The sequence below is a fragment of the Castor canadensis genome, chromosome 4 (assembly GCF_047511655.1).
Source record: "Castor canadensis chromosome 4, mCasCan1.hap1v2, whole genome shotgun sequence".
Classification (NCBI taxonomy): Eukaryota; Metazoa; Chordata; class Mammalia; order Rodentia; family Castoridae; genus Castor; species Castor canadensis.
Window position 1 is genome coordinate 166,493,312 of NC_133389.1, and position 18,020 is coordinate 166,511,331.

The 18,020-nt window shown below is 35.2% G+C and overlaps 1 protein-coding gene across 8 annotated transcripts in view; it reads right to left on the bottom strand.

The window, feature by feature from the left end:
• The window catches only part of Usp37 (ubiquitin specific peptidase 37), an 85,008-nt gene that overhangs the window by 61,346 nt on the left and 5,642 nt on the right, over positions 1 to 18,020 (bottom strand). For 6 of the 8 annotated variants that reach the window (XM_074071727.1, XM_074071732.1, XM_074071730.1 and 3 more), the window contains exons 3-7: positions 13,362 to 13,585; positions 9,201 to 9,372; positions 4,265 to 4,365; positions 681 to 859; positions 192 to 269 (exon numbers count right to left, since the gene is read on the bottom strand). In XM_074071727.1, coding sequence (XP_073927828.1) covers positions 192 to 269; positions 681 to 859; positions 4,265 to 4,365; positions 9,201 to 9,372; positions 13,362 to 13,517 — 686 coding nt within the window. In that variant the 5' untranslated portion in view covers positions 13,518 to 13,585. Of the gene's footprint in view, positions 1 to 191; positions 270 to 680; positions 860 to 4,264; positions 4,366 to 9,200; positions 9,373 to 13,361; positions 13,586 to 15,924; positions 18,008 to 18,020 lie in introns of those variants that run through there. The other 2 variants (XM_074071728.1, XM_020178057.2) reach the window with 2 other exon arrangements.

Here is an 18,020-nt window from a genome sequence, read left to right on the forward strand (position 1 = left end):
ATGAAATGACAAAAGCATTAGCAACAGCCAATTGTCTCTCTATGGAGCCTGTCTACTGTCACCAACATACTTTAATTTCTGTTCTTTGTCTTTGGAATTCCAACAAATTAGACATTCTACCAAACTTCCCTAGTAGTTATAACTCAGAAAACCACTGACCAAGTGCCCTAATGGCTCTTAAAGCAACTTACGATGAAGAATCATTTTCCTTAGGGTAATCTTCATTTAGCTCTGAGCCAGATGATAACATTCTTTTTCTCTTTTCAGAGCTATCAAGAACAGAGAAAAAAGTTTTATTTTTTACAAAGTCATAATTCTTACCATCAAAATTTATAAACTAATATATTCAAGGATAGGAAGTGTGACTATTGTTACCTAATTCTCTACACATTTAAATTAATATACTATAGAACTGCATACTCAGTACAAGTCACTGACATAAATTACCTAAAACAAATACTTGTAAGTATCTAACAAAATATGCTCTATACTTTCTCCTTTTCTTCTCAAATTTCTTTCTTTTTTTTGGTGTGCTGGGGTTTGAACTTAGGGTTTTGCGCTTGCTAGGCAGGTACTGTATCATTTGACTCATGCCTCTAGATCTCTTCTCAAATTTCTAAAAGGCCCAAAAAAGACATTTATAAACAAATATGCCAAATGAGAAAGTAAGTCTTTCCTACCGGTTTTCTAATAATCCTGATCTAAGAGGTGCTGATGTAGGCGACAAAGAAGGAATTGTCCGAGTAACAGCTATTCCACTTCCTGCTGCAGTCTTAATTGATCCTCTACCTGGATTACCAAGAACTTTTCGAAATGGAGTATCATCTTTAGTTTCCAAACTTCCTCTTTTTGAAGAAGCCTGTAAGAACGAAGTTTGACATAGTGAAATCTTTGAATTGCAAATTTAAAGACCTGTGATTCTCATGTGGGGAGCTTATAAAAATATAATTGGAGACTCATTTCTAGTTTAACTGGGCTGTGAGACTCATTTATCAATCTAGATAGACAGACAGACAATTCCTTTCATTTTGCAGTGGTGGGGATCAAACCCAGGGCCTTGCACATTGTAGGTAAGTACTCTGTCACTGAACTATATCCCTAACTCCCTATAAATATATTTCTAAAAGCACTCCAGGAGATTCTAATGTATAGTTAAGTGTAAGAAATATAGCTGGTTTGTTTTCCAGAAACACTGTTAATTTTTTTGATAAGGTCTTGCTGTGTAGCCCAAACTGGCCATCCTCCCACCTCATCCTCCTGAGTGCTGGAATCACACTTGGCTCTCCTATAGTAATTCTTATAAATTTAAGAATTCCAAAGCACACCTGGAGGCAGAAGGTAAGAACCCTACTTTTAATTATTAATTTAAAAAAAGACAGCTCTAGTGGCAACATTAAAGCTGATCTTTGGAATATACACATATATGTATGTGTATATGTTTATGATAAAAGGACGACATGGGCTGGAGGTAGCTCAGTGGAAGAGAATATACGTAGCATGCACAAGACCCTGCATTTGAACCCCAACAACACCAAAAAAAAAAAAAAAAAAAAAGAAGGAACAACAATGACATTTGTACTCAATGAAAACAACTGATATGACTCTTGAAGGAGTTCAAGTTTGGAGAAATAAAACAAATATATGAAACACTGGGGAGAAGGAGGAGAGCAAAAAGTCCACTGATGGAAGATGAATCAAAGAATCTATTCTACTGATGGCAAGATCATTTAGAGAGAGAATGTGTAGTACTGTGAGCATATTGCTTGGGAAATAGTGCTTTAGGTGAACATTCTACTAGTTACGTTTTACATCTCCACATTAAGAGCAATCCAAATACTTTCTTTTTGTTTTTTTTTTTTTGCTTTTTGGTTGGTACTGGGCTTTGAACCTAGGGACTGCTTTGAACTGCTTGTTAGGCAGGCACTCTACTACTTTAGCTATATCTCTAGCCCAATTTTTTTTTATAGAATTATAATGTTAGGACAGGAAATTTAAAAATGGTCAAGGTCACTTGGATGAATGGCTCAAAAAGTTAAATTTACTTTCAATTATGTAACAAATTTTCAAAGTTCAGGGCTAGGGATGCAGCTCAGTGGCACTTGTCTAGACGTAAAAGGTCTGGGTTTGAGCACAAACACCACACACACAAAAAACTCAAGACTCATAAATCAGAGTAAAATTCAAAGATATAGATTGAGAAGCCTATTGCTCTATTTCCATCTACTCAATTCTTCTACTCCCCATCCTCCCACTTCTATGTTCTTTTCTATTTTCTCTATGCAAACACAAGTATTTTATTCTATCTACACATTATTCAATTAAAAAAAATTTTTTTTGGTGGGACTAGGGTTTGAACTCAGGGCTTCGCACTTGCAGAGCAAGTACTCTAACACTGGAGCCAACACCTCAGTTCATTTTTCTCTGGTTATTTTGGAGACAGGGGTCTGTCAAACTATTTTCCTGGGACGGCCTCAAACCACGATCCTCCCAATCTCAGCCTCCCAAGTAGCTAGGATTACAGGTTGTGAGTCACCCATGCCCAGCTTCCTTAAAATTTCTTTTTTGATGGTCCAGGGGTTTGAATTCAGGATTTCATCCTTGCTAGGCAGGTACTCTACCACTTGAGCCACTCTGCCAGCTCTTTTTAGTGTTGGGTGTTCAAGGGATAGAGTCTAGAGAACTATTTGCCTGGACTGGCTTTGAATGGTGATCCTCCTGATTTTTGCCTTCTGAGTAGCTAGGATTATAGGCATGAGCCACTTTCAAAATTTTGATCATGACCTCAAAAAACTCTTTTACGTCCAAGTCTAATATACACAATATAAAAATAAGTTTTAGAAATCAGTATTTGTCCTATAAGATCTTCCATTATTTTTTATTTTACTTTTTATTTAATGCTAGTCATAATCTACAAAACCAATTTTATAATCCCACTGAGAATACTTGTAGAAGTATAAATATTTGCATTTACTATACATAGTAACATTTAAGCATTTAAATAATAGAAAACTCTAACAATGTAAATTCTACCTACAAATGTGTGAATCTGAAAATAACTGTGCTGAAAGGTAGACCCTCCTCCTACCATTCCCGCAAAATATGAGTCCACCTACATAAAATTCTAAAAAAATACAATTTATAGTGACAGGAAGTAAATCAGTAGTTGTTTCCAGATAAGGACTAGAGAGAAAAAAGAGGGAAGATTTCAAAGGGGGATGAGGAAACTTTTGGATCATGGCTATCTTCACCATGTTGATTATGGAAATGATTATAAGGATGAATATATGTGAAAACATATTTATACTTTAACTATATATAATTTATAGCATGTCAATTTTAGCTCAATAAAAATGTTTCTTAAAACCTTACCCATAATGGCTGGCAGAGTGGCTCAAGTGGTACAGTCCCTGCCTACCAAGTTCAAGGCCCTGAGTTCAACCTCCAGTACCATAAAACCAAACCAAAACAAAACTCTAACCCATGAAAGAATCTTAAAAAAGGTTAAATCTTATCTATTGTTTAGTCCAATAAGTGGACTATCATCTCTCTGCACAGACCTATAGAACTCATACATTTACCTACAGAAGATCTTTAAAATTTCTGACTTTATGTCTGACTTTCCATAAAATTACCAAGCCTCATAACTGGCTGAATAATATATGAAAGAAAAACTTTCTAACTAGCAAAGAGAAGATCTCAACAAAACAGTATGCTGTAAAGACAAAGTTCATAACAGAACAGATGCAAAGAGCAGCACAGAAACAGTAGCAAACATTTGTTTGTAGTGGTATGGAATACAGTGAACTTGATCACCTTCTTGTGCATTTTGTCTTTGTAATCCTATTACTCTTTCAACTTTATAGACAGACAATGAGGCTCAGGATACTTAAAGAACTTTCCCAATGACCCATATTAGTAAGTGGCAGCACCAAGTCTTAAATCCATATCTAACTCCAAAGCCATGATTTTTAAAACTATACCGTGGTTCACCCTGATGACCTTGAGACATCAAGCAAAGGTTAAGTTATGTTCAATAAAACTACATGTAAGAAGGGAAGAATGTGGTAAGTCCCAGAAAGATTTTCATAAAAATAGTTAAAGAGACAGATGATCAAAATGATAAAGGTCAGTTATGTGGAAAATACCACTGCGACAATGCCATAAATATTAGACATTTCCATCTAAATTCCATTTCCTGCAACTATTTAGTATGTCTATGGCTATCGTTTTCTTTAAAAAGCTCAAAAGATTAAAATGAACATACCTGATTGTCTGAGTAAGACAGCTGCCTATTGGTTTCCTTCTGTGAGGCCCTGCTGCCCAGAATGGCTCCAAAACTACCAGATCCCTGAGAAGGTTTCATGGCTGGTGACCACAAAAAAAACAACAATAACAACAACAAAAAAACCCCATCACTTTATTTAATAAAAAGATTAATCATTATTACTGTAATACAGTATCAAGGAAATGGAAGAAACTGAAGGAGAAAGATAAAACAATCAATTCTTTGTGACAGAATATACCTATAAGATATATAATTATTAAAATTTAAGGCTAAAATCTCAAGCAAAAGAAAAAAAAACCTGGAAGTTTGAGATAAAATTTGCAAGACAAAAAGAAATGCTATAAATTCTGTAATATAATATTGGTCATTACAACTATGGAAAAATCATTCCATTTCTAAGGCATGAATACTGACACTGGATGTCAAAGAAACATCAGAAATGACAGGTATTTTTTCAATAATAGATACTCCAAAGCATTCTCTCCAAGTAAAAGTTAATCAATTGCAATGTATTCATGTATCAAAACAGCACATGCCACCCCATAAATGTGTAAGATTTTTTTCTTTTGGTGGGATTGGAATTTGAACTCAGGGCTTTGTGCTTGCAAAGAAGGTGTTCTACTGCTTGACCACACCTGCAGTCCATTTTGCCTTGGTTATTCTGGAGATGGGGGTCTTTCAAACTATTTGCCCAGGCTGGCCTCGAACCATGATCCTCCTGATCTCAGTCCCACAAGTAGCTAGGATTATAGGCATGAGTCAGTAGTACCCAACAACATTTTTCATGTATTAGTTTTAAAATTAATTTAATTTAAATTTTAAAAGGTTTATCAAGCAGAATATATGGCTTCAATTCCAAAGAAATCCACGCTAGTTTAAAAAACCCATAGGAATTTATGTGTGCTTTTTAAAGCATTTTATATTTTAATTTGGTTTCCTTATTTCCTACTAATGATTATTCGGAATGTTTTAATTTTTCAAAATTGCAAGTAACACAACATTCTTTCACACTATCTTGTCTTACTAATGGAATGATTTTGTACAATAAAGTCCTTAAGAATAAGAATTTCTGGGTTAATGGATATAAAATTTTAAGCTAAATTTACATTACTACATTCTTCTAAGTTCTGACCAAATATGAGTTATCTTGCTTCCCCTCACACTGCTGACAACGCGACAGTAACAATTTGAGTTTAATTACTAAAGCTGATGACTTTGTCATGTTTACAGGCTACCTATTGTTCTTCCTAAATTCCCTTATTTGCAGTTTTTGTCCATTTCTTTTTTTAAAAAAGACTGAGCTTTTTCTTACTGATTTGCATAATAGGTCTTCCCTTTGTATAAGAAAGGAAGAATGTGATAAATTTTAGATTTTCATAAAAACAATCAAAGAGACCAAGATGGCCAAAATAATAAATATCATCTTATGGACAACTCTCTCTGTTGTCTCTATGTTTTGAGACATGGTCTTGCTATGTAGCCCAGGCAGATCTCAACTGGTGATCCTCCAGTCTCAGTCTCTAAGTGCTAGGATTATAGGTATGTACCACCATGCCTGGTGTGTGTTCAATTTAATACTATAATTTTTTACAATGCAGAAAATTAAATTAGACAATACCATCTAAATCCCACTTCCTACAACTACTTAGTATGTCTATGACTATCATTTTTTAAAAAGCTAAAAAGCTACATTTTTATAGTCTCATTAATTGATATTAACATATCATTCTGGGGCCAGATGTATAGCTCAGTGATAGACATTTGACTAGCATGTGTGAGGCGTTGGGCTCCATCTCTAGCACCATGAAAAAGAAAAAAAAAAAAAATCAGTGTGACATCACTTTATTTCTATGGCTAATATTTTCCTCCTTGCCGCAGAGATTGTCTAAGATTTTTATAGTTTGAGTCTATAGATTCTTGTTTTTATGTAATAGCAAGGTATTTTCTACCCAGAGATTATGATAGAATCCACTACACCCTTTTAATAATACTTTTATCATTTTAAATTTTTGAATCCGAATTTTTGTGGTTTTGACAGTACTAGGGATTGAACTCAGGACCTTACCCCTACAAGGCAAGCACTCTGCCACTTGAGGCACACCTCCTCTCTCTTATCATTTAAATTTTTTACACACAACTCTTTAATCTGAAATCTATCTAGATGAAAGGAGTGAGAAGAGGGTCTAGTTTTACTACCTTAAGTGGTTAGCTAAATGACTTATTTATAGATAACAACTATCAAATGTTAGTCTTTTTCCTCACTGATTTGAATCCCACACTTACATATTAAATACTTTCCATTTGTCAAAGTATTTTATATTCACTATTTAACACTAGTCCCTGCAATGTATATAATATCATATTTGGACACTAAGGCTACTAAACCTAAAGAATTAAGTGACTTGCGTAAATCAGAGTAAGTAGAGTTAAGCCACAGTTGCCACTCTAACAACAGTGACTTCCTAAGTGCCTATCATGTGGCAGATGTGCTTTATGTTTATGAGCACTTACTCTTCACAAAACCCTGAAATTAGCCAGTCATACAGGGGCACGCCTGTAGTCCCAGCTACTCAGGAGGCTGAGGTAGAAGGATCACAAGTTCCAGGCCAGCCTAGACAACTTAGTGAGAGCATGTCTCAAAAATTCAAAAAGGCTGGGGATGCGTACCTCTGTGGCAGAGCACTTGCCTAGCATAAACAAGACCTTGGGTTCAATCCCCATTAACAACAACACACACATAAAAAGCCCTGATATTAAGGTGATATAACCTTCATTTCAGAGATGAGGAAACTGGGAGTGACTTTCCCAAAACCACACAGGAAATAACAAACAGAGCTAGGAAAGGGATGCAAGTCTGTTTAGGCTCCACGTACATGGTTTTCAATTAGGCCATGCTGTTCAAGCATGGTTCCCCAGTCAGTATACCGTGCTTCCTACTGCAACTTGACATTCTTTCATTACACACATCCACATTGACTCTTACTACAATGACTCAACTAATATAATGGATATGGTAGAATAAAACAAAAACAGAAATGTATACACAGTTCCTGACATATTTCTAAGAATTTTAAATAGTACTGTTCTCAATTTTTTGAGACAGAGTTTCGCTGTGTAGCCCAAGCTGGTCTTGAACTCACCATCCTCCTGCCTCAGCCTCCTGAGTGCCGGGATTACAGGCATGCAACACCACTTTACTCTCAATTTTCTTCCTCCCTTCTTTTCCTCTCTCTGTTGTCTCTATGTTTTGAGACATGGTCTTGCTATGTAGCCCAGGCTGATCTCAACTGGCGATCTTCCAGTCTCAGTCTCTAAGTGCTGGGATTATAGGTATGCACCACCACGCCTGGCTTGTTTCAATTTCTTAATACTAAAATTGTTTAGTAAATAGACATAGCTCAGATTTGGGGGCATGAACACATAATTAGTAGATAATAAATAGCAAATAACCACAAAATTCTTTTTACTTTACCAATACATTGACATAAATATAAGCAAAGTAGTACAGCTCCATCTTCTGTGTGTGGGTCTTTTGTTGTTGTTATGTTGGTGCTTTGAACTAAACCGACCGCCTGTGCATGCTAAGCACACGCTCTACTACTAAGTTATACCTCTCGCCTGTTTTTAATATATCTAACTTGAAAAAACTCAGATAAATATATCGACTATAAATTAGTTACGACAAAGCAATGATGACACAACTGGAGACTAACAACAATAGTGGAAAATATACTTTATGCAAAAGATCATTCCTACAAAGATTTGGAATCTTTTCCAAATGACCTGGTCATATTGTGTGACTTTCTAAAGAACTCAAGTTTTCCCAGCAAGTATAAAACTTGGAATAAGTTTCAGATAGACAGGAAAAGTCCTTAAGATCTATTTAACAAGGTAACCTTTCCCAACTATAACTTAAATCCTCCCCCAGCTGTTCTAGTTGTATTTCTTGCAGAATCTTCAGGATTTTCTTCATATCAGATCAAGTCATATGTGAACAGAGATAATTTAACTTCCTTTTCAATTTGGATTTTTTTTTTGAAGTATTGCTCATGTGCTCTGGCAAAGACTTTTAGTGCTACTGAATAGAACTGGCAAGAGCAGAAGCCTTGTCTTAAAGAAAAAGCTTCCAGTTTTTCACTGCTGAGTATGACATTAGTTGTGGGTTTTACACATATGGCCTTTATTACGTTGAAGTAATTTCCCTCTCTACTCGAGTGTTTTTATCATGAAAGCATGTTAAATTTGGTCAAATGCTTTTTCTGTATCAACTGAGATGATCATGTGGCTTTTATCCACATCCTTAATGTAGTGCATTGTACAGACTGACTTTCTTATGCTGAACCGTCTTTACATTCCGAAAAATATTTTTTTCCTTCTTTTTTCCCTTTTCTTCCTTCCTCTCTCCTCTCTTCCTCTTTCTTTCTTTGTTGTAGTACTGGGATTTTGAACTGAGGGCCTCTTCCTTGATAGGCAAGCATGTTATGACTTAAATCATGTCCCCCCCATCCCCGGCCAAAAAAACCTTTTTTGCTGTTAGATTTTCAGGGAGGGTCTTGCTTTTACCTGGGAACAGTCTTGGACCCCCATTCTCCTACCTCCTACTCCTGACTAACTGGAAGTACAGGCAGGTATCACCACCACACCCAGCTTGTTTGTTGAGATGATGATCTTGCTAAATTTTTGCCTGGGTTGACCTGAAACCACAATGTTTCCTATCTTTGCCCCCCAGTATCTGGGATTACAGGCATGCACCACCATGCCTAGTCAAATAAATCCTACTTGGTCATGGATAATAATTCTTTTAATGTACTACTGAATTCAGCTAAACACTTTGTTAAGGATTTCTGCATCATTATTCACCAGTATTTTTCCATGGGTATCATATTCTTTTAAAAACTATATTATTAGTACTCACCTGCATGAAGTCTATTCTGATGGACTGCATCTAAGAATAACCTCATTTCCTCTGCATCCTTACTTGGTACTTTGTCAATAGACAAGAAGCTGTTATCTTGTAGAGTTAACATTAGGCGGCTTTGTTTTGCTCCACTGGGTCGAAGCACCACATTTTTAATGTTATGACTTAGCTGATAAAAGGAAAATTATCTTACTATCAAAAATAAACATACAAGGTATATACCGAATACTAAACTTTATGCTTTCCAAATTACACTTCTCCTTCTTCCTCATAGTAATTCAATTGATTCTCAACCAAAAGGAGTTCCCATTTATTGGTATGTTGAAATCAAAGATTAAACTTTTAGCAAATACCAATATACACTACTAAAACTCATTTTGCAGAGTGATCCCAGATTTCTTCATCCTATGAACAGACAATTCCATATTTTCAGATATAGTTATAAAGGTATATAGAGGATAAAATCTGAGTTAACAATTTTCAGAGCCTGGATGGTTATACTATTACCAGTATAGAACACCAAATTGAGTTAGTCTTTTTTTTTTTTTTTTTAACAAAAGCATGTAAGATATTTGGCAAATCATTTAAGTGTAAAAGGATACATTAATCCAAGCTACAATCCTTAAAAGAATTCTGAACTCTCAAAAACACACTAAAAATAAACTTTACTAACACTAAGAATATATCTTTTCTAACCATCCAAGGAGATTCAACTTTCGTTCAATCACAATGGTCATGAACACCCTAGAACTCTCTTAGCTTACTGATTCACTTCCCCAGACCAGGTTTAGTAATTTGTCTTGAAAATTCACTTAGCCTTGGAAAAATGTGTTAATGAAGCAACACCTGTTATTTTCTATTGAATGAAAATTTTCCAAGGCTAAGTGAATAAATCTTGAAGCCTCTTTATTACCTACATAACTTCTACCCATCAGGCAGTCTATTCTCTAATATTCTCCTTGAACAGGCATACACTTCTAAGCTGCCTTTTGCTAGGCATATCCTTTAAGCAGGACAGAGAAAGAATTAGAGAATTGACTTTTGTCAATTTTTAGATAAGAATAAAAAATTTTACCAGATTATATATATATTCAAATTTTAAACATGTATATGTATACATATATATATATTTGTGCATATGTGTGTGTATATACCTATATATATTAAAGTTTCAAAGTAGGCCTTAAATTCATGTCATTGAGTAGAAATTTTCCAGTAAAACAGAAAAATGGATAACAAAAAGGCATTATTTTTCAGTCAACCTACCATTTAAAAAAATTAAAGTTAAATATAAATAGGAAAGTTTGTTCATCATCAAATGAGAATAATCTTGTACTCGGTCACTTCAATAAATGAAAAACCATCTAGCCCCCAAATTTTAGTAACTGACCATATACTAAGGACTCCCAACTCTTTCTCTATTTGAAGTTCAGACCTCTTTGTTGAAGTCCCAGATCTGTTTATCTATGGGATGCCTGACTCCTCAGACAATTCATGTTTCTCAATCCTTACACCCCAATTTTTCCTTCTGTTTCCTACCAAGGAAAGCACGAAAGAGACTGCCACTCATTCAGAAATGGGAATCTTTCCACTTTTTTCTCCCCCAGCTTCTAAATCGAACGTGTTAAGTCTCCTTGACTATCCTTTCCTTCTTGTTTCTTCTAGTACCCTTTCCTAGGACTTTCATTCCTCATCTAATTGTAACACCCTACATTTCTCCTTAATTTCTCATTACCTTGTCTAGATCCTAAAGGATCTGAATTTGAGATTCCTAACTCCTTAGAACCTGAGCTCCCATTACAACAAATAGAAAATATCAAGATCTGGTTCCTATCTAACTCTTCAGCCTCTACTTCTGCCACTCACTCCCCATTATCCTCCCCTCGCCCTAGGTTTTTAAATAGGGTTTCACACTTTTGTCCAGGCTGCCCTCCAATCCTGATCCTCCCCACTCTGACTCCTACATAGTTGGTATTATAGGAGTATACCACCACATCCATCTTGTTTTTTGGGATAGGGTCTTGCTAACTTTTTGCTCAGGCTGGCCTCAAATCTTAATCCTATTTCCACCTCCCAAGTAGCTGGGATTATGGGTATGCATCACCACACCCGGCCCCTGTCCATTAATTAATGTAAATTCACACTTGCATATTTAGATGATTTAACCTCTAAATGCTCAAAGCACAAACCACTTGCTCTTTGGTGTTACCTTAGAATTTCTGAAATAGTTTTACAGGTGAATATGCATTAGGTTACTCTAACTTGGAGGAGAATGGTGTCCATTCAGCTCTGTATTCTTAGCCCTTAGCACAATAACTACAATTTGTAGGTGGTTAACAAATGAATGCTGATCTGAAGCTGGAATTGTTAAGTATAATCATCATGGTCCTAATGATCTGTGTTTTCTTAAATATCTGAATATTCAGATATCTGACACCTTAGCTTAAGACTGAAAAAATGGGTCTCTATTTGAAAATACCTTTAATTGCTGAAATAAGCAATTGGATAAAAATGTATGTGACAAACTACTACTCTTTTTTTGCGGTAGTGGGGCTTGAACTCAGGGCCTACACCTTAAGCCACTCCACTAGCCCTTTCTGTGTTAGGTATTTTCAAGATAGGGTCTCGCTTTGAACCACAACCTTCCTGATCTCTGCTGTCAAACTACTACTCTATTACCTGTCACCACCCCTAACTTATTTAAGAATATATTTGATACACAAAAAAATTAAGCAATTCACACAGTTCAAAAGTAGCAACAAATAGCAATCAATTTTATCTTCATCAGGTTCTCAAGTATAAAGCTATTAAGTTGTTCAATAACTTAACCAAACATTTTAGCTTAGAACAAGTATTATACTTCAGTGTAATATTTTTAAAGTACACAGAAATAGGCTCCTATGAAGGGTTGTTTTTGGTTTTGGTTTGTGTTTTCCAGACACAGTTTCACTCTAGAACCCAGGCTGGCCTCAAATTCATGATCTTCCTCCCTCAGCTTCCCAAACGCTGGGATTACTGGTATGATACATTCTTAAATCCAATTCATATGAAGATGAATTACTCTAGACTGAATAAGAGAAGCTATAAAATACTACTTTAAAGAAAACAAAATTAATGATTTTTGTAGTGATAAATTAGGATTCTTCAGGCTTGGGGTGTCCCAGCATTGCAAAATTAAGAGAAAAAAAAAAAAGGTATCCTTCAAAATTTTACAGATAGAAGAAAACAGCTATAAAGATGACCTTGAACAAGCATCCTTGAAGGTCCATATCATGACTTTTGCCAGGGTTATTAAGTAGCAGACAATGGCTTTCAGAAGACACTAATAAATCCTCTTACTCACAAAAGAGCTTACTAATACCAAATAGTGATGAGTCTATCAACTATGTTAAGGAAAAAAAGGAATAACCAGGACTGTCCTGATGTGTTTTTTTGTTGTTGTTTTTGTTTTACTTTTTTCTGCTGCACTGGGTTTCAACTCACGGCCTCATACTTGTTAGACGATGCTCTCTTACGGTTTGAGCCTCTCTGCCACCCCTTTTTTTGTGATGGGTTTTTTTGAGATAGGGTCTCACAAACTATTTGCCCAGGGCTGGCTTCAAATGACCATCCTCCTGATCTGTGCCTCCTGGGTAGCTAGGATTATAAGTGTGAGCCACCATAGCTTGTTTTTGTTTTTTACAGCATTGCGAATTGAATTCAGGCTTGCACAAGCTAGGCAAGTGCTCTAGCACTGAGCTACGTCTCCACCCCACTCCCCTTTTTTTAAAGTTCAGGATAATCTTGATCTTGCTATGTAGCCTAGGCTAGCCTCAAACTTTTGATCCTCCTGCCCCACCTCTCAAGTGCTGGGATTACGGGTATGTGCTACCACAGCTAGCCTAATGTAGTTTTTAAAATAGCTTAGATATACAGTACCCAAACCCATGTAAGTTCCTTCCCACTAGCTTTCTTTTTTTATAATGGTGACTACTTCCTGCTCTTTATTATACACAGACAACAATGCTGTTGAATAATTTATAAAACAGGTACACAAAAGTTTTAGTGCCCTGGAAATAAGAAGCAAGAAAGGCTATTGTGATGCTTATTTTGGCACAAACAGCTATTTACCAAAGGTTCTGATTTAAGAACCCTCCCAAATCAAAATCTGCTTAATACCTGAAATATCCTTGGAATTCCTCCAGTATTGTAGTGAACTACTAGGCTGACTTTATTGTCTTTTTCCACAATTTCAAAGGATCCTTCTTTCCACTTTGTAATCCCAGTCTGCATACTTCGAATTCTGATAGGCCCATGTATCTTTAGAGGAGACATACCTTCTTTAAAAATAAATTGCTTCTAGCCAAATTAAAAGGCAAAAATATACATTCACCTGACAGGTTCTGAGGAAGAAAAAGAAGATAGCAAGTTACAAGTCACTAGTGATTAAAATAACACTTTTAAAGGAAATGCTTAATGAGCCATCTCCTATCCCTTTCTCCCATTTCAATAAGCCACTTTCATGAAGCATCCTTAAAGGCCCTGAATAGTCATAGAGCACATGTAAGAAAGACAACAAAAGCAGCACTGATATTCAGTGCTTTTAATTTCTTCTATACCTAACCACATTTAATTTCCTTTTTTTGCCATGTGTCCAACACATGTGTTCATTAGTACGTATGTTTTACATTTTGTACCATTCATAAATTGGGTGGTATGTTGACATGTCAAATAAGATAAGAAAGATTCCATTCTTAATGTAGTGTCTTCACCATTAAAGTGCTGATTCTTTTCTTCCTTTATGAATGTTAGTAGGTCTTGAATCTCAAATGTAATAAAACAAAGTTTTAGTCATCTGACTCCATTTCTTAGAATGGAGTTTCCCCTGAAATACCAAAGTATTCAATCAATAGTTTAAGCATATCTACGTTTACAGAAGACACAAAGTAAAAAAACTTACTAATAATAAAGTTGGTTCAAACTCCATAATTACATTAGAGAAAATAATCTCTAAAGAAAAAAAACAAAAAACCCTACTTCTCCTAAGAATCATGTAATATTTAACATTACCTTTCCTAAAAGAGAATCTTTAGCAATTGACAAATAACTCAAATTTCCTAAATGAACAATTTTTTTTTTTTTTTTTGGCAGTACTGGAATTTGAACTTAGGACTTCATGCTTGCTAGGCAAGTGCTCTAGGGCTTGAGCCAGGCATCCAGCCCTCTACATGAATTTTTAATACTTAAAAATACCATAGCCAAATGGAATATACAAGAATGTTCAGCCAGGTGCTGGTGGCTCACGCCTGTAATCCTAGTTACTCAGAAGGCAGAGATTAGGAGGATAGACGTTCAAAACCAGTACAGGGAAATACTTCAAGAGACCCTATCTCAAAAAAAACCAACACAAACAAGGATGGTGGAGTGGCTCAAGTGGTAGGAGTGCCTGACTAGTAAGTGTGATGCCCTGAGTTCAAACCCCAGTACAACCAAAAAAAAAAAAAGAATCTTCAACTAGCTTTGCCAAAAGTCAGCAAGAAAATAAAATTATAGTGACAGCACAGAATATTACAAAAGTGTGCTATATACATAAAAATGCAATCATCTAATATTGCTAAACCAAATTTTATTTATATTCTTGTTTTTGTGGTTGTTTTGGTGGTACTGGGGGACTGAACTGAGGACCTGCATGCGCACTTCCACTTCAGCTAGGCCCCCAGATCTATTTATATTGTTTTTCAAACGTCTAAAAACACTGCCTCTAAAATGGATTCTTCCTTATAATTAATAAATCACAAATAATTAAATATTGCCTAAATAGCTCAACTAGAAAATCAAGAAAAGGTAATACACAAAGGAAAAGGATGTTAGGTCTAGAAATTAGGAGCCCGGTCTGTCAATTTACTGACTTGTAACTTAACTTTTCTAACTGTTAGTTTTCTAAGCCATAAAATAGGAATATCAAACACTATAATGCTGGGGAATGAAATAACACATATTAGGCACACAACTGTTAGGTTTAATAATATTTATGAAATCAGTGTCCATTTTCTGCAGGTATTCCTTCTCTAAATATTTCCTTTCTCTAACCACCTAAATAAATGTTAACAGAAGTCATTAATAAACTGCCTGTAGGGGCCAGCTAGGTAACAGAAATGCCTTAGGCAGGTAAAATATAAACAACTGCTACCAAAACATAGCTAGTTATCAGCATGTAGAAACAGTGAACCTAGCATTGCCACATCACCTTCTTTATTAAAGGTTTATGTTTAAATTGTGAGCAATGAATTAAAATTTGTTTTGAAAGCTACAAATCAAACAAAACCTACCTGTAGGTAGGATACAGACTGGGGGCCCCTAGTTCAAGGCCTGTAGTTACTGTATAGCAAATAATTGGGAATAAAAGAAGAGATATAAAAACACTTTGAAGAGTATGCATTATACGTTCTCTGTTATTTTTCACTTGTCTCATCCAAGTTTTCTTAATGCTCATTGTGGCCAGATTTAGCTATTAGTAACTTGTTGGATATATGACTTCATCAAAGTAATAAAGTCCATTACTACTTATAGACCTATTAGTATGATATTTTGCTGAAACTAGTAACTACAGAAATTTGAACAAGTAATGTGCATTTGTAATACAATTTTGCAATTATTTGTAGCTTCACTGTTTGTGTATGTCCTTGAGATTTTTTTCCACTTGCCTCTCAGCACTACAAAGAATATGTGGTTCTTCTCTTACCCCAGCTTTCCATGCCAGATGCATGACAGATGTCTTTGACTTCTTACTTTATGATTGTTAGTACTGGATTGGGGATGGAAAAATCAAAGGGTTCGATGAATTCTACCTCCATACACTTTTTCAGACAGTTTATAAAAGAACTTCAGATTAAATCACACCATTCTCCTTAGTATCATTCAATGACTCACCAACATTCTCACAATAAAATCTAAACTCATTAACATGATATAAAGGCCCATGATCCAGGCCCTGCTTGCCCTTCTATTCCCAATAAGCCCTCACCTCAATCCAGCAATCTGAACTACTTATAATTTTCACCAAAAAGCAATACTAAACCTAGCTATTACTCTCTTTAAGAAGTTTTCCTAACTACTCTTCACTTGTTCTCTCCCCCATATCTATAAGTGAGAGTATTTAAATCCTTCTCTACCTTCTCTACCTTCTTCTTGTACTCTACTGACTGACGTCTACTAGCATATTTATCACACAGTATTCTAAACTGTCCTTACCTCTTTGTCTATCTAGACTTTGCTATTTTAAGATAGGGAATATTCTCTTTAATCTTGACATTCCCACTAAGACAGTGTCTGACATACAGGAAATGGAAATTCACTGTTCAAGAACAATGAATAAATTAGCATCATACATTCAACCTAAATATCCAATTTGTTGTTAAAATACACAAGATACTGGAATCATGTATCTTTTTTATATGGCCAATACAGAATTTATTTACTAAGCTCTTTGTAAGAGTATTACCATATACTCATTATACATAACTTTTTTTTTTTTTTGGGGGGGGGATACCTGGGGTATGAACTCAGGGCCTATACCTTGAATCACTCCACCAGCCCTTTGTGTAATGGGTTTTTTCCAAGAAAGCATCTTGCAAACTATTTGCCTGGGGCTGGCCTCGAACCACGATCCTCCTGATCTGTGCCTCCTTAGTAGTTAAGATTGTAGGCATGAGCAACCAGTGCCCAGCCACATAACTCATCTTTTGAAGACTACATCTAAGCTTTTTCTATGTGAATCTGGACTGCTCCACTAAATGCAAAGTTGTCCTCAAGTCATGTTGAGAATTTAATAGAAGAAAAACTACTTATGAATAAAAACTAATATGCATTTATAGAGTACATTTTTAAAAATTGGTAAATTTGCCTAAACTGGGATTCATATTATTCATTGCTTAATGAAGAAACTCCATATAGAGTCGTATTCCATGTCAAACTCCCTCATCTTTTCTGATATGTCAAAATAAAAAGGAAGTACAAAAAACCCATTAAGTGTTTACCTTATTAAAATTGTCACAATTAAGCTTTACTTAATTGTCTACTTGAAGTTTTTGAACTTCATTAAAGTATATGATAAATAAATACTATTGGCTACTTCAAATTCTATCTAATGCTCAACGCCTCGAAGACATTTTGGTGCAGAATTTTGGTTATCTGATAAAATTTTACTTTAGATATTGAACATTTTCTTAACCATTTCTACTAGCAACTTTGCTTTCTTCTAAGAAATAAAACTAAAAGATGCAGAACATAAAATAAACAGAACCAATACAATGAAACTTTCTTAATGCTTCAATTTAGTCTATTGCTTGCTTTTACACTAAATGAATTAACAATAACTACTTTTGTACATTCACCACATTATCAGGGCTTGCCCTACTTGGTTAAGAGAAAAAAACTAAGTTTCTTTTTTCAGTATGAAGTATGATCTAGTAACAGTTAAGCTTTTTATGAACCTAAAACAAAGCTTCCTTGAACTCTAATGCTAATTCTTTTTATCAAAGCAGTATTAGGAAGACAAAGGACAATAAAATATGAATTAAGAGTGTCCTTTCCCTAAACTTCACAATTAATATTCTGCCTATCTGAGCACTCCATGAAAACTCAGTACTACTCTAAAAATGTAGCTATATCCAGTTGATTTAAATGTTCACATTTAAGGCACTGCTTTGAAAGCGTCTTTATTCACAGAGTATTTAGTGACAAAGCAAGTGTGCCAAAACATAAAATTATGACTACAAAATACAGAATATATCAATTCTTGTCTACTTATATACTTCTGGAAATTTATATCCAAAATGG